Raw genomic sequence first — 19,891 nt, forward strand, 5'->3', positions numbered from 1 at the left:
ATCTTATAATTTGAGTAATTAAGACAAGAGATGGACTAATTAATTGTTCAGGTCACATTGGTATTTTGAAATAATCTGCAGTGGCTGATACTTGCGCTGATGAGGCTAATTAAAATATTAAACATATGGGGCGCTGGTGGCCTAGCGGTCTAAGCGCCCCACATACAGAGGATACAGTCCTCATCGCAGGAGTCGCCGGTTCTATTCCCAGCCGGTCGACCATCTCCTGCATGTCTTCCCCCGCCCTCAACTCCCTACATTTCCTGTCTCTCTTCAGCTGTCCTATCAGATAAAGGCAAAAAGGCCATAAATATAACTTAAAAAAAAATGATATCCACTGTCTTCTTCGGTATGACACCAAGGTCCTCTTTTGTCACAATCTAAAAACAAATCTTCGTATTACAGTTACTACATTTTCTTCTGGGGTAGAATTCTCTTAGTTTTCAGTGGAAGTCTCATTGAGTTTAAAAATATCTTTTTCAAGGGAGACCTGGCCAAGGTATCAGCCGTGCAGATTCAAATACACATAAAAAGACACAAATAACATTGCTGTACTCAGGAGTTTCACTTCTCAGTTATAGCTGAATGATTTGTAAAGGTATAAATACCTTCAGTGTAAGCCACCTTTCAGCCACCCATTTGTTAAAGCAGCCATGGTAGCTGTTACGCTCAATCAAGAACTGTAGAAAATTTCATGGAAAAGTTATAGTTTATTTTTCTTTGATAGAAAACGCCATTAAAAAGGATGATGCCTCATGAGAGGAGCATCTCTAAAAATATATTGCCAACAGCAGCCTTGATAACTCTTGCTGTCACTCCCTGCAGTATAGTTTATAACACTAAAAAAACCAAGATGGAAAAAAAATCCTCCTGTTGAGCATATACCACAGTCATGTGACAGACAATCAACTAGTTTGGATCAGATTATAATTCTTCCTCATACCTGTGGATGTGCAGGTATCTGTGTCTTCATCTTTATTTTTCTGTGGTCACATGCTTCATGTTCATGTAGAGGTATGTCTGCCTCAGAGGTAGAGATAGTGAGAGGAACTCGTTGGCTTGAGGCAGCAGGTAAGGCCATCAATCAGCTGAGCAGATAAAATGATTCACTCCCTGTTTGACGATGCCTGCGCTGTTGTTATTAGCTGCTCTTAATGCCAGGATTTGTTGATGCCGAAGGGCGACGGCACAGAAGATTGAGTTAGCTCTGATTGGATTCGATTTGCAAAACTGTTGTGAGTGATGCTAATGTGGACTCTTTGATTGGGTTAGCAAAGCTTTTGGATTTCTCCAGGTGTCAAACAAACACACACACACAAACACATGTACACAGATTACATTAGAGCTACTGTTGTAATGAATTGACTTGAATGGAATGGTTTTTTTCTCCTGATCACTTTTAAATTGGTTGTTTTAATGTTTGATGTACTCGCCCTGACCTATGTGTCTCCTCCAGGACCCTCAGGCCAGCTTTGACGTCAACGGCAATGATATGGACCCCATGCCTCGATACGATGCAACGAATGAGAACAAGTAAGAAAAACTGAATTACCTCAGCTTTAATACAAGGGAGAGAAGTGTAATTTTAGAAGTTACAGTATGTTTCTTGTAAAAATTAGGATGTGGGTTCAGTGTTATGTTACTATGGTCAACCAATGGTGCTCTGCGTGTCAGTGTTTAGCTGATTGATTTTTACCAGAAGCTCTGTGGCCTCAGTATGTTTGTATTTGCTGAGCCCTGACCTTGTTGTGGGTGCGATGAGTTACATTAGTGTATTTGATTGTGACATTTGTGGGCGGGTTGTGGTTTTTCTGTTTGGTAGAGTTGGTGTGTACATGTGTAAGCCAGTGTGTGTGTAAGTGGAAAACAAGAGAGGCTCCCTAGTCCAGGCACTTGTCTTGTGCCAGTTTGGCTTAGTAAGTGATTTTGGTGTGTATGTGTGTGTTTGCATGTTTTTGTGCCTCTGTGTGTGCGAGTGTGTGTATTTGGCTGCAGCAGCCTGAGTGCCTTGGCAGTGTCTTCGCCCTGCTGGTGATGCATTGTCTTAAAGAGACATGAGGCCTACAGATGAAGCTTAATGAGCTGGTTTCCCTTTAAGGCTGAATTCACAGTCGTCCATGATTTTCTGTGTGGACAGAAAGATGGTCTGCCCTCTTTTGATATCACTGTTCTTTATGGAACCGCAGCTTGTTGTGAAACTTATGGTTGTTTAGCAACAAGAATGACGTAGTGCTTAAGGATTTAATCTTTTGTGAGTTTGTGTATTGATCTGTGTATGTAAGAGGATGGGAAAAGGAGAATACTTCATCCCTGCATCATTCTCATGTACAGCTTTTAATGTCAAACAATTCAATGTGAAAGCACGATTTTCTTTATTAGGAAATTCCTAACGTTAGCTCTTAAATTTTATTAATACATCATATGCTTGTCCCACCCACTAGTGATTTCAAATGACAATGTGGTGAAACACAACCTGTTGTATTTGAGGGAGATCAACTTTTGTAGTCACAGAAATGTTGGACAGTTTTGTAAAAGTATTTTTATTCTTGTTTTATAATTAATTAACGCTCTGTGATATAGTTTTTTAAATTGTCTATAAACAGATTTAGGCAGCCATAAATGTTTTTAAGTGTCTTGCTGTGTTTTGCCAATGTTGAAAACTTGAATTATACAAACAGGTAGCGTGCAATCAACCAAACAGAATTATTAAAGCTTGAATCACAGAGAACCAATACATGACACTGACCTTGCATTAGTGTTGTAGTCAAGACCACATTAACCGAGACCAGAGTGCACTGAGACCAGACAAGACAGAGACATTCGGGGATCGAGACCGAGTCAAGACCAAGACCAAGGCAGGGCAAGACCAAGACCATATATCAATGAAAAATCATTATGAGAGTTAACAAAATAAAGACTTCTGTTTATTTTATGTAAGTTTGCTTTGAATACTATTGATGGCAACAAACAAGGTTTGCTTTTGTCTTTGTTGCCGTTCTTTGATTCCTTAGTTTTGTTTTTTCTCTTATCACAGTAATGACAGGAACACAGAGTGCCTCAGTGGTGGTCTCGACCGTTCTTGATATAAAATACGGAGTCCGCCCAGTCCGAGACCGCGACCTGAAATAAGCTGCTTCGAGCCCGGTCTAGAGTACTACAACACTACTTTGCACGTTAAAGAACCTGAAACATTTAATTCAATGTGACTTTAAGTGACAGAATTCTTTGAACTCATCAAAAAAGTAAAAGCAAGGGTTTCCATTGTTTCTTAATTACTATTTGTGAACAGTATTGTTACCTCTATTACGATCCATTGCATAAAGGTTATCTGGTTGTGGTTGAATCATGGAGGATCTCAGAAACACTGACACAGATGTTTAGAAAATGGGAAAAAACAGACAAAAACAAGGTGTGGAAAGACAGCCAGATAGACATTTTAATGGATTAGTGGAGTGAAATGAACTGAGTGAAGACTGCTGAAGCATTTTGAAAGAGGGAGCCAGCAGTTTGGCTCATTAACTGTGATAAAGAGGCCTCTCACTGATTTATATCCCTTTAATAAGTTATCGTTAACCCTGCTTTTTAGTGAACATGTGAGGTCATTGAAACTCTCCAGAGGATAGAAAAGGTTTCAGAGCATAAATACAAAATATCTACAATATGTAAAGTTTGTAAAGTTATCTTAATACGGACATCTTTCAATTCCAAATATCTCAAATGCAAGTAACCATTGATTTTCATACTGAGAGTAGTTTAGAAAATTGATCCGCTCTCATACTTGCTGTATCTAGAAATTTAAAGCTTTAACCAGCAGCTGGTTAGCCAACTTAGTATAAACACTGGACTGGAAACAGGAGAAGATTGAGTGTGTGTGTGTGTGTGTGTGTGTGAGCTACTTGTCTATAAAGTTAAATTTAGGTGGTTTTTTAATTAAGTTTGACACAAACACAAAGTATAAAAAACTAGCAGGGTGTAGGCGTGGTTGATAGCAGTGTTAATTTTGGCGACTTTTCTAGATTTAGTCCTATAGTCTTAAAATGAATATGCTTGTTAGTTTTAGTCCATTTTAGTCTTTTCAGCCCCTTTTTAGTCTTAGTCTAGTTTGAGTTGACGGAAACTGAAAAGATTTTAGGTCTTTGATTTTTGCCAAAACATCTTAACTCGTTAAATATTCATGTAGTTGATCAGATATTGTTTCAAGGATGTACCAAGTGTTAAAATCGTTAACATGTCACTCCTTAAAACACTTTTGCTTGTTATATCTTAAGTTAAATAATTCAGCCTGGCCCTGCTAAAAAAAAGTCATAAGAAAACATTCTTGATGTGACCACTGTGACTATTTAGATTCTCTTAACTCAGAAAAATGCCAGGAAAGGACTGTATTGCACATTTACGACTGTCCTTGAATGTACCTGCAGTGACAGGCGCACTGGACAGACAGTCAGTTCACGGCACTCTGAAATGCTCTGCGTCTTCAACGAGGAGTTGATCCAAACTTACTAAATGTTTCTGATGTTTCACCAAACTGGATTAAATTAAACTGGAGGCGCGGAGCTTTTACGGTAATCGCGGCAACAACATCAAATATTAAACACACGTCCCCCGGTTGTGTCTTTGTCACTAACGCACACCGAGGGGTAAAAATCATCAATGAAGATGAGACAGATGCATGGAGGTAGGGAGAGCTGGTTCATGAAGCACAGCTGCTGCAACTTGAGACTAAGCTGTGTCCCTGAAATAATAACTCAGCCTGTCACAGGAATGCATCACTTTATCTTTAAAGATGCACAGCGGGGGAAACATGGATTATTAATGTCCGACGATCCGCCACTAATGTTTTCGTCTCGTTATTGTCTCGTCAACGAAATCAAAACATATTTTCGTCAGAGTTTTTATTATCAGGGAAGCACTTTAGCACGTCTTAGTCTCGTTTTCGTCATGAAAAAATTAGTCCTTGACGAACATTTATCGTCATAATTTCGTTGACGAAATTAACACTGGTTGATAGTTGGTTTAAACCAGAATTTTTAGCTTATTTTTCAAAGGTGGACAGTCTTTGCAGACACTTACTGCTGGTGGTTGCTTCATACTTATAAAACAGACACAGATATTGTGTATCACAACAATGCAGATTACAGTTTTCCCAGAAGTTCAAGGAAAAATAGTTTGTGAAGAGGACAATGTGAGTGATGGAGAATTCCTGTCAATGAACATTTAGTTATTGTATTTCTTACAAGGGAAAGAGATGAGTCAGATGACTTTTCTGATGAGGTTCCCATGCATATGGACATTAGAGCATACACTTTGCCAGAAAGCCTTGTCTGAAAGCACTGTGTCATCCTGGGGCTGTCTCTGTCTGTCCCCTTTCTGTACACAACATCTCAGCATCAACTTCTGGTAGTTTGATTAGATTTGTTGCAGGAGCGCCTCATGAGTCCCAGTTACACATTCTCTGCATTTGTCAAAATTTCCTGACATTGTCCGGGTGTGCTGCAAATGTGAATGCAAACTCTTGAATCTGTTCCCCCTGACTTTATTTTCCTGACTGCCCCATATAGAATGTTGATGTGAAGTTTGGGTGAGCCAGTGTGTGAATGCAGCAGGTAACAATCAGGAATGATCACCCAAGTGAGGGGGTGGGTTGATGACGAAGTTCACTTGGAGCAATTTGCTACGTTACTGCCTACCTTAGTTGTTGTTATTATTTACCTCAGTTGCGTTTGGTGTTGTGGAAAGGTCCTTGCAGATGTTGTAGTGATATTAACTGAACAGTCCACCACAGAAGTCCTCTTCTCCACCTTCTGCATGCGCTACCCAGCCATCAACCCATCCTCACCTAAACAAATGGTGCATTTCAAGTTGTGAGGCTATATGTGACATAGATATTTTTGCTGTCAGGTGAATGTATAGACAGCAAGTAATCCAAAATACCAGGCCATGAATGCCCTGAGATTATCTATGATAAACCAGTAAGAATTTGGAGGTCAAAGATCACTGTGATCTACCAAACATGTTTGTTCGCCATAACTAAGAATTTGATGGCCTCTTATTACACATTTTTCCGCAAAATCAAAAAATGAGTTTTTATATAACAAAGGTCAGAGGTCAAATTCAATGTGATGTCATACTGTGCTGTCAAAACACTTTTTTCGGCTGCAACTCAGAAGCTGAAGAGGAGCTTATGACCGTGTCTCCCATTTGATGATGCACACTTATCTCTGATGCCAACCTTCAAATGTGCTGGGTTGAGAGGCCGTTATGTTTGAAAAGTTGTTGTTTATTTGTATGAAAATAAAGAGAAAGAGGCGCAGTCGCTAGTTAGTGTTTGATGATTGACGGAGGCATTCACCTGCAAGGTCTAAATCTTTGATCATGTTGTTCAATAAATGTAAACTTGAAATCATGAGTTTCCTCTAAAAATGGATTCTCCTTAGTCTGAGTGCTTCCCTGGGCTGAAAAAACTTCCCATGTGTTCCCGGGGGTTCCGATTGCTAGATGCTGGGTTTCCATGACAGCAGCCAGAGCTGTTTCCGGGGGGTGTTGTGATGCAGATGTTCTCTGCAGGAGGTGTGTGTGTGTGTGTGTGTGTATGTGTGTGTGTGCGTGTGTGCGTGTGTGTGTGTGTGTGTGTGTGTGTGTGCTGTTTTTGAGCAGGCAGCGGACGCAAACATACTCATGTTTGTTTACGCTGGTTGCTGACCCAGGCTGATTGTCACCGCTACAGTTACTGCTGGAATGTTACCCTGGTGTGTGTATGTGTGAGTGTGTGTGGGTGTGTGTTTTCCGAGTGGTGTGACAACTCAAATTTTTTCTCCTTATCACTACTTTGTACATTAGTACTGCTTACTACACTCAGAGCGTTTGGTGTGGGGTTGCCTAAGGTATGATCAGATTTATCTGTGTATACGTGTGTTTACCTGTGTGTGCTTGCTCTTCACTTCAAAAGCTGCATGTTTATCTGGTGGTTGTGCATGCTCTCCTACTTGTGTATACATGTGTGTGTGTGTTCCTGATTTGTGTAATACAATGTTCATCCTCGCTCTCTCCTCAGACACGGGACACGGTGTGCGGGCGAAGTGGCTGCAGCTGCAAACAATTCCCATTGCATTGTGGGAATTGCGTACAATGCCAGAATAGGAGGTGGGTGATCATTAAAATGTACTATTTGCAAACAGAGTTGATTTAACTTTGCTCCACAAACTTTTTCAGAATGTAATGTGTCAAGATGGATATTCACTTAATTTCGTCTTTCATTTCAATAATGAAAAAAAATCTATAAAAATGTAAATGTTTGGAAAAACCTTGAAAAAACATCAAATTGAAATTATACCTCTGAAGGTGCTGCTTGAAATAGTTATAGATTTAATTTGGTCTGTTGTTATCTGTCTGCACACTAGCTTCGCAGCCAATACATTATATCAGGTATCTTGTTGAATTCTGCCCTTAGTATTCCAGAGTTTTTTCATTAGTAGGTGTATATAAATACTGATATGAAAATACTTGCTAATTAGTGAACCTGTTGTCTTATACATGACTTGATTATTTCCATACTGTGTTAATTATCTTTAGTTATTGTGATAGGACAATATTTTAGCTTAGCAAACATACTATATTGATTTGTACACAGGATATAGTTTGAGTTTTGGTTTTTCTAACTTGTCTTATTTCTTTGTGTGTGTGTCAGGTGTGCGAATGCTGGATGGAGATGTACGGATATGGTGGAAGCCAAGTCCCTGAGCCTGCAGCCACAGCACATTGACATCTACAGCGCCAGCTGGGGACCCGATGATGATGGGAAGACCGTGGATGGACCAGCGTCTCTAGCCAGGCAGGCCTTTGAAAATGGCATCCGCATGGTGGGCACACATAAACATGCATTCACATTTACATACAGAAACATTTTCAAATAAGCACAGCTCTGCCAAGACTCTAACGCTGGTATTCATTCAGGGAGAAAAGGCATAAACACACACAAACACAAACACCCAGCAGATATGTGTGTGTGTGTGTGTGCTTTTTAAGCATGTACTCATAACCCAAAGTCCTACCTGCTATCTCTACCTGTGAAACTCCTCCCGACATTGGAGAGGAGTGCTGGTCTATTAGCATATTCTCTTACATATTCATAGATTATTTTACATAAGGACAAGCTGGAGTGGTGTTGTTGGCTGAGCTGAGTGGAAAAGCTATAGCAGAGGTTAAGAGGGTTGAAGTCATTTACTGGTCACATCTCACACACCCACCCACCCACTCACACACACACACTACTTACATAAGTTTCTTTCAGCTGGCTCTCTGCCATTCGTTCAGGCAGATGTACCCTTTGAGGGGGTGAGACTGAAAGTAAAAACTCTTGAAAGAAGTAAGGAAGATAAAAAAAAGGGACAAACAGGTAGGGAGTGTGAAGAGAAGAGAGCCACTGTGGCTCCTGACAGGCTGCCTTGTTAAGATGAGAGGTGAGGGAGAGATCTGTCTTACTGGTACGGGCAGGCCATGTGTGTGGTGTGTTGTGATGTAGCACCCTCTCTGATGTGTACGTGTGTGTTAGTGAAGCTGAGCTGAGATGGCATGCTTGTAAGTGTAACATGGGCCTGTGTGACACTCTGAAGGGACAGTTTATCACAGAGAGCTGAGGTGTTGGAGATAACGCTGACAGCTGTGCAGGGGGTCATTGTGTCTTGTTGTGTTATTGTTTGTTGAAAGAATCAGACAGGAGTTACCTTTTCAATCAAAATATTTATTTTGCTTTTTTCGCTTTGTATTTAATCTTTAAATGAATAGACAGATCTGATGTGCACAACATTTTTGCAGGCTAACCCAGTCAATGTTGATCAGTCATGACAGTGAGGCCATTCATCTTTTCTTGACTTAAAGTTATGTAGATAGACTCTGCTCTTAACCCCCTCATCCCTTCCTGTTTATAGGGCATTAAGAAAGATGACCAAGGTTCATCTTCACCATTGACTAAGCTGCATATTTGTATATACTTTGCATTATATAATTTATCATCTGATAATTTTTTATACAGAAAATAGTGTCAAACTCCCATCACACATTTTCAGAGCCTAATATGACAGCTGCTAATGTTTTCTTTGGCACACTAGTCGTTCAAAACAGAACATATTCAAGAGGGAGTGATATATAAGAGGTCAGTAGCAAATTCTCACACTTGAATTCAAAACAAAACTTTTAATCTGCTTGTTTTCGGAATTTTTGAGAGTGAAATAGTTCGAGGCTTTTTTTTTTACTATTAACAAAAAAATTTGCAATTCAAACACAAAAAAATATCCTTTTATTTTTGTATTCTCGTTTTATTTTCCAGTGATTGCTCATTTTTTTGGTCCATCAATTTTAAATTGTGATTCAGAACCCTCCCCACATCCTCTCTACTCGCTGTTCCCTCTACATATCATTCTTTCTTCTCCCCTCTTATACTTACTGCTCTTCAAAGCACTCTTCATCACTCTCATCAGTCAGTGTTTGCTCTTGTCTGATCCCGCTCTCCCTCAGAGGGGCTATACTCACTTATCTCTGCCTGACAGAAGCCCCCTTATGAAGAGATTCATTCCACCTTTTATTCTTTGTGTGTGTGTGTGTGTGTGTGTGTGTGTGTGTGCGTGTGCGCGTGTGTGTGTATGTGTGCCTGCTCTTAAGTAATGTGAATGTGTTTCTTGATGGCCTGAATCACAGTTTCAGTCAGTTTTTGCTGACTCCTGGCTGAACTTTGCCTTTATAACTCGGCTGGTCATCTTCCACACTGTAACGTCACCAGTGTGTTTCCACCACATCTGAGTTTAGATCATTATTAACTTGGCTTATGCTGGAGATGTAATAATTCATTGATTGTTTTAATGTTTCTGTTTAAAATATGTGAGACTAAATACACCACTAGTAGTTGAATCTGCTTCTTTTCATGCACTGAGTGGATGTGAAGCTCACTCTGATCTGACTTTGGCATCTCAATTAGCAAATACATCTGGGCTGAGTTTTCTCCTGTACTGGAAATCAACAGTTGAATATTAAACTGCTGCTTGGCTGCACATGTAAAGAGCCTCAGTTAAAACAAACAACTGTATGTGTGCAGCATTCAGCCATAACTGATAGAGTACAAAACCTGAGCATAAAATCATAAAACAAATAAAAAGATTAAGTACTCTACCTTGTGTATGCTTTGTATCTCCAAAACAAAAGCTTTGCACTTTCAACACAATTTGTGCCTTTAATGCTCTGTTTTTTCTTACATCAGTTCAGGTAGAGGCTTTTTGTATTCACACTATTCATATAATTGCTTTGATTACCTTTGCAAAATGATTTACAGAGCTTAAAAGAATAAGAGGAACAGTTTGACCGATAGAAAGAGAACTGATCACAGAAAAGTGAAACATGATCAGACACTGGCTCAAGTGCAATGATGCTCCAAAATGAAATGTTAAATTTATAAAAACAGCTTGACAGCAACAATGGCAGACCATGGATGCTGTTCCCATCAAAAACAGAAATAAAACATACATCTAATATTTAACAGATTGTTTATTTTTATACCTTTCAAACCCATATTCCTGTTTAATATGCAAGAATTCTTCCCTCTGGAAACAAATGTAAAAAGGCAAAATTCTTGCATCATAGTTGATGCAATGTTATGTATTATTCACAAAACAAACCGTGTTTGGTTAGGGACCTGGATTTCACTTATTACTAGGGGTGAGCCCGACTAAGGATTTGCTTAGTCAAATCTGATTCATCAGATTTTGCCCATAGTCGACGAATAGTCGAATGATTGTTGTTTTTCCTTATTGACCCAAAGTCTGCATGATGGTGACCGCATGACAATATTACGCATAACCCTTCACAATTAAGAGACTCGTAGCTTAAAGTAAAAGGGACAACAGAATATTATAAGTATAAAACTTAGATTTTTTAAATCTATATTGCAAAAACGAGGTGATGAAGGAGAGAAAAGTCAAATAAGGCCACCATCCGTTAAACATGGAACAACGCGCCACTATAGAGTAAGGAATCAGGAGATATTTAAACAGTGTTCGCACAGTGGAGAGCAGCGCTGCAGAGGGTAATTTGTCCAACTTATGGCTGAACATGTTTATAATGTTCAAAATCAAACCTGAACCAGCTAGAGGGTTTTTAAATTTCTTAACAGTACCTTTTAAAACAGTCTTTCATCACGTCTTTGGCCGCTTGACTCTTTTCAAATTGAACGTAAGGAAAACCATCGTGTGTACGGGCAGAAGTGCGCTCCTTACTTTGTTGACTGTAAATCCTGTCTTTGAGAATATCCTCTCTGATGATGTGGAGGTGAATGGGATGCTGTGGATTGTTTTTGAGGCTTCGGACAGCTTTGGGTATTCCTGCTCATTCGTTTGGCCCCGTACAGTTTTTGTGTGGTCCGGTAATCCTTGATCTCACAGCCCTCTTCATGAAGCTGCTCCTCATCTTCATTACTATTTTTTAGGATCAACTGAAGTTTTTTTTCCTGACATTTTGAGCTACCATGAACGTAGAAAGATTTAAAGGCCAGCTGAGGTACGTCTGCTCCCCACTAAATGGTCCACCTTTAATGACCAGGGGAGATTTAATTACCACTTTAAGAGGGTTAACACTTCAAGAGCTGTTCTCAGAATTACATTCAATAAGTCTATATTTATATCAAAATAGGATATATGAGACACTATTTTTACGGGAAACAGGAATATAATGTAAAATTAGACATTGAGCACCCCCATGGTTTGAATGGAATGATCCACATTTCATATGCAAATATTCGACTATGAGATTGGCAGTCGACTAAGGCTCGTTAGAACGAATCGTCGAATATTCGACTATTTGGGGTCACCCCTACTTATTACTAATTTAAATCAAATTGAATATTAAAATGACAATATGGTTCTAGTAAAAGATTTAGTTTAATTTCACTCAGTAATTCAAATTTTCTCCTCTGATGTGATTAGAGACAGAAATCATCTCAGTCCTGTTTGGAAATAAACTCACTAACACAGCATGACATTCAGTGATGCCAGATTGTGAAAAGAAAAACATATTTTAATGGAGTGTAAAGTGCATAATGAGTACTAAACTTGGATAAATGTTCTCAGATCTGTTGCCAGAAACTGACAGGACCGCTGCTGTCTTCTTACTGTTTCTGATCTTTTCTTGTTTAGACAGTCACTTCTGCACACAGAGGCAATGAAAGAAACCCTAAAAGACATTAAAAAAACATGTACAAATTAAGCCAAAACCCAGCCCACTGAGCAGAAATTAGCTTTGGGTTATCAAATAAACCTGCAGCCTCTTATGTTTCCTCTCTGCATATTTTCCTGTCAGGGGAGGAAGGGCCGCGGCTCCATTTTCGTGTGGGCTTCAGGCAATGGCGGGCGCAGCAGAGACCACTGCTCTTGTGACGGCTACACCAACTCCATCTACACCATCTCCATTTCTAGCACAGCGGAGAGCGGACGCAAGCCGTGGTACCTGGAGGAGTGCTCGTCTACACTGACCACCACCTACAGCAGCGGGGAGAACTACGACAGAAAGATTGTAAGGCCTGCAAACTCCTTAAATGAGCACATGTACTCTTACTTTAATTGACTACAGGGCCTGAAAGATTCTTATTTTCTCGTGTGTTGATGTTTTGCACTTTGTGTCAAGACTTCTGTTCCCATCTTTAGATTTTTCATAAGAACTAAAATGACTTGCTAAGTTACATTTCTCTTCCCAGAAAACATTTACCCTGGATACTGAGCATATTTTGACTTAGAACTTTAAAAGTTTAATATTTTTACAAAGGATATTCACATAAAGCTGTTTTGCATTATCATAGCTATGCTTTTTTGGGTGTGGGTGTAGTGTTGTGGCCTCATCTGACCCTAATAGACCCAAATCACTCCCATGATTGTCTCAGATCGACGCTGACTGTTGTCCCTTGTGAGCGAGCTTGTCTGGCAGTGTCTTGCTACATTCCTAGTACTGATGCTACTGACAGGCACACACTCAAACACACACACTCAAACACACACACACACACACACACACACACACACACACACACACACACACACACACACACACACACACACACACACACGCAGATGCACATGCACACAAAGTCTCTATAGTTTCCCTTCAGCTTGATTGTGGCCTGTAGAACCTTGTATTTTTGAATGTCAGCCTAATCTACTTGAGCACACGTTTGCTGTCCTGTCTACTCAAACATTAATTGACGACTTTCATTTCTTACTAAACCATTTCAGATTCAGTGTGTGTGTGTGTAACGTTTTGGTCCAGGAGAGGTCCTTTGATTAGGGTTCAGACTGGAGGTTGCCAAGCTTTTCTTGGCTGACTCACTGTCAAGCTGACTTGTTGGCTGTCTAAAGTCCATACAATCAAAGCAAACGTACAGTGCTTTGACAACTCATTTTACTACCAGTAATTCCCTGTTAGTCTCTATCTTTCGTTTCTCCTTGAGTAATGAATACATACCATGAATTCTTGGAGACAGTGGCAGTTTGTGTTTTTGGGTGTGAGGTTCTGTGTTTGATGTGTTGATGTGAGTTTCAGGATTTTCAGGTGTGGCTAATCCTCCTGATCCTCATGACTTCAATCCCTCTCTGTTTGTCTGTTTTCCCGGCAAGCACTCCTGTCACTTTTTTTTTTTCCTTCTTATCTTCCGCTTTCTTCTTCCTTTATTTTTTTATTTATCCTCTTTGTCTTTGATATTGACTCTTCACTTCTCTCCTTCTTGTACCTGTTTCTCAATCCTCCAATTCCTCTTCCTCTCACTTTTCTCCCACTCTGACTCTGTTTACACTCCCTCTCTCCTCTTCTGTGTTTACAGATCACAACAGACCTGAGACATCGGTGTACAGACAGTCACACAGGGACATCTGCCTCGGCTCCCATGGCTGCTGCCATTATTGCTCTCGCCCTGGAGGCAAAGTAAGATCCACTTAACCTCATCCCTTCACGTCATGCCTCTGCCCCTTGCTTACCTTCTAATGCCCTCTTTTCTCCTGGCATCTCTGATCTATCAGGGGAACAGGTGAAGCATTTTCTCACATATAAATCATTGTCCAGTCAGAGATGGAGATGTATTTAACTAACTGAAGAAACTATTCTTGTTTAAGTCAGCTAATCCCTGCAGAGTAAGTGCAGACATACAGGGTTTAAGAGGAGTCTGTTTACACTTAAGACTGTACGTGGATGTTCCTTAGGGACATTAGATGTTTACAGATTAGCCTTGTTCTACTAGAAGTGTAAATGTACTGCTCAAGAATAAGATAGTTATCCCAATTCATCTCAGTATATCACATTTTGCACTTACATCTTGGGAGTTCATGGTTTATCCCTTACATGTAATTATCTTGCTGCCTTGTGGAGAGGTTTTATCATTAAGAGAAGAATAAAATAGAATGCACTGTAGGTAGGCCATATTGCACAGTAAATATTGTACATTGTGTGGTAGATAGTGTATACTGCACAGTGAATAATGTATATTGCACAGTAGGTTGTGTACATTGCACAGTTACATTTTAAATCTTGCACCAGAAAAATATATTGCACCAGTAGAAAAATATATATTGCTAAAATTCTATGTCAACTCAGTATAAGCTGCAGGGACACCCTGTCTTTCCTTGAAAGGACAGCTAAAGGGTGACAGAAAGGGCCAGGGGTCTGAGTCAAACCCAGGCTGCTGTGTAGAGGACTATTGCCTCTTTATGTACGGCACCTGCTCTACCAGCTGGCACCTTGTCTTAGAAGGTCTAGTCTACTTCTAGTTCCTCCACAGATATGTTAACTCATACAAATATTATTGTTATTACTGATAACAATGATGATGCTTATGTCGTAATGACATTTTTGATAAAAAGTGTTATCAGCTGTTATTTTAGATGTTAGTACAAATGTGCTAGTGACATTTTTTTTGATGAATAACAGACTTGTGAGAATCCTGTGACAGGCTCCTTTGCCCTTTTTACTGCAAACTTGTGAACTCTGCACTCTTCTTCCTGCTGCTAGTTTATGGCCGTTCAAATAATGGCACATATTTATGTTTCAGCATGTGCTGAGGAAAATATTTTTTCCTGTGGCACCAAGTACTTCCTTTCAGCCCTTTTAAAAAGGAAAGTTTTCATAGCATTTTGACCAGATGCAGAACAGACTTCACTGCATGCTTTAAAACAAACCTTTTCACTTCTAAATGTAAGCTTTCTTGTAGAAATTGTGCTTTCTAGCAGGAGATTGTGCTAAAAGTATTTGACAAGGTTACAAGTATGTTAATGTCATTGTTGTTGAAAGAAATTGATGGACATAGACCATTTAGATCTTGAGGCAGACTTTCATGCTGTCTGCAACATGAAGAGCTACCTACAGACACTGTTGGGCTTTCATGCTGAACATTTCTGCTAGAAGGGACTGTGTTACCAATTTCTAAGTTGGCACTTTCAGAAATAAGAAAAGTTCGGCACAGATCTTTGCTTTAAATTGGTTTCACCGTCCTTTCTTGGCTTTACTCCTTCTAAACGCTCTGATTCCTTCATGTCTGAGGCACGTTGGATTCCCGCCCAGCCTCTCTCTTTAAAACCTGTTGATGCTTATTTGTGATAAATTCATGAATTAAAAAGCGTGCAGTGCAGGTGCAGAGACTCTGAATTGGGCTTTACCCCATCATCACATGTTGAGCCGCTCAGTTAGCTGAGGTCACTTCATTTAACCTGGATAATCCAATCCAAATCCTCCCAGTAGAAAATATTCTCCGTTTCCTGGCAGTGCCAGGCACATAAGCCTGTTTCCTCAACAAGATTATCACACACTGCTTCTTGTCTGTTTGCTTTCTTCTCCTCTGCTTGCTCTCACCTCCTCTCTGCTGTGCGTGCTGTTTTTCCTCCGCTGTCACGATGGTCCCCCCCCTCCCCTTTCTAGGCAATCGCTCTTTCTTTCTTTCCTTCCATTCATTCACTCGGTTTCTCACATGGATAAACTTGCATGCATGCACTCATAGGCAGAGGGAGAGGATGAAAGAGAGAGGAAAGCAGTTTAGACAAACTCTGTGCCATTGAGATCATATCTGATCTTATCTGATGGATGAAAGTGAGCAAACCCTCTGTGATAAACATGTCAGACGCCACCCCACTAGACTTCACAAAACCCTCCACTGTAAGGTTTTTCCCCTTGGTCTAAAAGTGGACTGGATTGCTTTGGAAAATGGTCACTTGCTCCCTTCTCTGTAGATTTTGCCAACTTTAAGATGTTTAAGTCTGCACATGATTTATCTCTTTATGGGCTTGAGTCTAGCACAGCAAGCAGGAGCGTTTAAGAACTTCAAGAAGTTTCATTTCTTTCCCAGTCTTTCTTTTTGTCCTTGGAAGTAAAGAAATGGAAAAGTGAGTGAGCATGGAGACAGGAGACTTCAGGCAGGACATTAGGAGGGATAAACAAGAAATGAGAAAGGATAACCATAAGAACATCATCTACTGGGAGGTTTTAAGACACCAAATCAGGGACAGATGGGCAGGAAAGAAAAGTAGTTCTTCTCCATGCATCTGTTTCAAAATTCCGACTTGAAAGGCAGACTTTAGAGTAAAATCTGATGATTATAGTCGAGGGTGTAGCGTGGTAATCACTGGTCTAAACAAGGTGAGATTGTCTGATAGATGTTGACTCTTTCACTTCCCGCTCGCTCTCTCCCTGAACATTACTCATGTGTGTTTTTCTCCATAATTACACTTTAGAGGAGCACCAAAAAACCTATATTGAACCTACTGATCTGCTGCTGGTTTCTCCCAGTATGCCAGCTACTCCATTAATTAGTATTGGGTTGTTTATGGGAAGCCTGTTGTGGCCTAGATAACGATGCCAAAGTCACTTTTAATTAATGACCATAAAACATTTATGCCACCGTAATTACACAGTGGCAGCTAAGCCTATTAATATTGATCTGAGCATTAATTATTCTGACTTTTCATAGCGCTTATCTGTGCTACCATCCTTTAATTACGTTTTAGCTGATGTTTTGTTTTCAGATGTTTAGCCTTTGTTCTTCAATGAAATGTGAAAAGCGTGGCCTCAGTGATGTAAATTTGAACCTTCTGCTGAAGTCTTAGGCGCTGTCCATCCAGTGATGTTACATCTTTGGTTCATTGTAGGCTTTTAGGTTAAAAAAAAGTTTGAAAATTGTTAAATGCTGTTTGTCTTCAATGTAATCCAGATTCCATCATTACAAAGGTAGACCAAGCAATTTCCCTTTTTTGTCAGAGACTGATGGGAAGCTTAAATATTGTGCTCTGACTGTAACTGAAAATACACAGTTAATTACTATGAATTAGGTTGTGCTTTAAAGACTGGTTTCATAAACCAGAGAGATCTTGCCCTGCTCTACAGAATCAAAAGTCTTTCAGGGTCTGAGCCCAAGCTGCTGCTAACAGCCAGTGATCGTATAGCGCAACCTGGTCAATGAATATACACAAGAGACCACATCAAACTTCCAAAAGCTAGTTTGAGAAAGTGATAATCAGTGTACACACTAAAGCTACTGATCAAATATGATTTTTTGTCAAACATATGCCATTACAAGACAACTCAAGATTCAAGAAAGCTTTATTGCCATGTGAGCGTGCACACACAAGGAATTTGATGTGGTGAATGGAACACTGGTCCTTAACAACAAGACAGTAAGAACACAATAAGACAGTATGGACACAACAAGACAGTGAGGACACAACAAGACAGTATGGACACAACAAGACAGTGAGGACACAACAAGACAGTAAGGACACAACAAGACAGTGAGGACACAACAAGACAGTGAGGACACAACAAGACAGTAAGGACACAACAAGACAGTATGGTCACAACAAGACAGTATTGTCACAACAAGACAGTAAGGACACAACAAGACAGTAAGGGCAATAAATATATAAACCTAAAAACAAATCCAAAAATTTTAAATACAAATATAAATACTATCTGTACGAACAAAGGTAAATAAGTACTTTTAAAGACATGAAATAAGTTAAATAAAAATAGTTAAAACGACAATGCAGTGTGCTTTAAATCAATGCCACAAAACATATGAAGTGATATATGCATGGAGTAATACAATAAATGTGAGCCCTATTCCTTGCTCAGTACCTCTCTTCAGATACAGATTAAATAGTAGAACATATACATAATGAAGTGCATATGTAATCTTTCGAAGTCAGGGCCGTTCTATGTGATGCTGAGACTTCTCCCAGATGTTATAGATTTCAAAGTTTTCTTGGATGTTCTGTTGAAAGAGATCACAAGCAGTTGGGAAAGAACTTGCTCTTATGCAAGCAGCTCAAAAGGCAAAGGCACATTGTGTTCAGTTCAGACTCAATTTGCCCAATCTCACATGACATTTGTGTTTCTCCTTAAAATTTAAAATCTGTCTAGTCTTTGGGGCTGCAAAATCTAAGTTTTAGGTCAACTGAATCTAAATAGTGCAGCTTCTGGAGGTTTCAGAAGGCGAGGGAGCGACAGGAGGGGAGGGAGTGAAGCATCTGGCTGGCATATGAGATGGTAGGGAATCCCAGGAAACTCAGTGACCCACTTTTTTCCCGGTTTTCCCCTTTAATGTAGTGTATGGACATCAAAGAAGTTGAGACACATGGCTGCCATCTTGTAATGGATCTCACGTGAGATCTGAGAGACGAGGGATGGATGAACGGGCATCTATGCTCTCAATGTTTGCCTCTCTGTAATTTTCTCCCTCAGTATTTTTCCACCTACTGTATATGACCGTTTTTCTTTACTCTCCTTCACATTTCTCCCTCTATTTTAAGAATCATACATTTTTTACATTATGTCAACCTGCCCCCCACAGTTCCTTTTCCTTACATTACCTTAAAAGGGAAAGTGTTTTCTTACATGGGGCTAAATAAATTCCTGTGTTTGTGTGTGTGTTTTATTTTTCCAGTACTGCACTAACATGGAGAGACGTGCAGCACATCATTGTTAAGACCTCCAGAGCTGGACATCTCAGTGCCCCTGACTGGAAAACTAATGCAGCTGGCTACAATGGTACATACACACACACTCACGCACACATAAACACATTCACATCCTATTACCAATTACGCTCAAAAATACTGCAGAGCTTGCTTGCCTGATACCATGCAATGGGTTATGAAGTTAATTTTATTTGGTATGTCTTTAGGGCTTTGATTCCTGATTAAATCTGGACTTTGAAACTTGTACCACTAAAGTCAGGACACAAAAAAGGATTCATGAAGATTTTCAGTAAAGCTTCCCGAAAAGATTTGAGCTTCATCTTTTTGATTTCTAAATGGGGATGATAAAAGAAAATCTGAATTACCTCGGCTCGAACAAGACAAATAAGTTTGAATCTAGGACCATGTTGTGTGTTATGCTGATGACTGATTCACTTTTCAGCAGACGTCACAACTTATCAATCAAGCAACAGTTACATTTATGATTCATGGCTGAATATGGCGTGTTTGCAAGAAAAACAGACAGTAGTCAGATAAATATATTTGCATTATTTGACTCCTGGATAAGTTTTCTTTAATCAGACGAGATGTGAAGGACAAAAAATGTAATCTTGCTCAAGGAGCATGCTGCCAGTTGCCATCTGTCAGAGTCCATGCGGTTGTTTCTGTTCTGTAACCTTGTGAGTGCGTATGTAAGTGTGTCTACATACCTATGTGTATGTGTGTATATGTGTGTATATGTGTGTGTGCGTTCGAAGGAGAGAAACTGAGAGTGAGAACGAGGGGTCAGCCAGGCTGCAGGCCCAGTGTGTCTGGAGATTTTCCAAGTGGCTGTTTTTTTTCAAAGAGGAACTAAAGAGAAACAGAGCAGGAGAGGGGTACGAGGGGGAGAAGTGTGGAAGGAATTCATA

General features: G+C 39.8%; 1 protein-coding gene across 1 annotated transcript in view; it reads left to right on the forward strand.

Annotated features, from left to right (window-relative positions):
• Positions 1–19,891, forward strand: part of pcsk5b (proprotein convertase subtilisin/kexin type 5b) — a 56,389-nt gene that overhangs the window by 17,816 nt on the left and 18,682 nt on the right. Inside the window, 7 exon segments of the mRNA XM_034691516.1 lie at positions 1,457–1,533; positions 7,052–7,140; positions 7,685–7,705; positions 7,708–7,856; positions 12,337–12,549; positions 13,847–13,947; positions 18,947–19,050. Coding sequence (XP_034547407.1) covers positions 1,457–1,533; positions 7,052–7,140; positions 7,685–7,705; positions 7,708–7,856; positions 12,337–12,549; positions 13,847–13,947; positions 18,947–19,050 — 754 coding nt within the window.

This window comes from Notolabrus celidotus, chromosome 9 (genome assembly GCF_009762535.1).
Source record: "Notolabrus celidotus isolate fNotCel1 chromosome 9, fNotCel1.pri, whole genome shotgun sequence".
Lineage (NCBI taxonomy): Eukaryota > Metazoa > Chordata > Actinopteri > Labriformes > Labridae > Notolabrus > Notolabrus celidotus.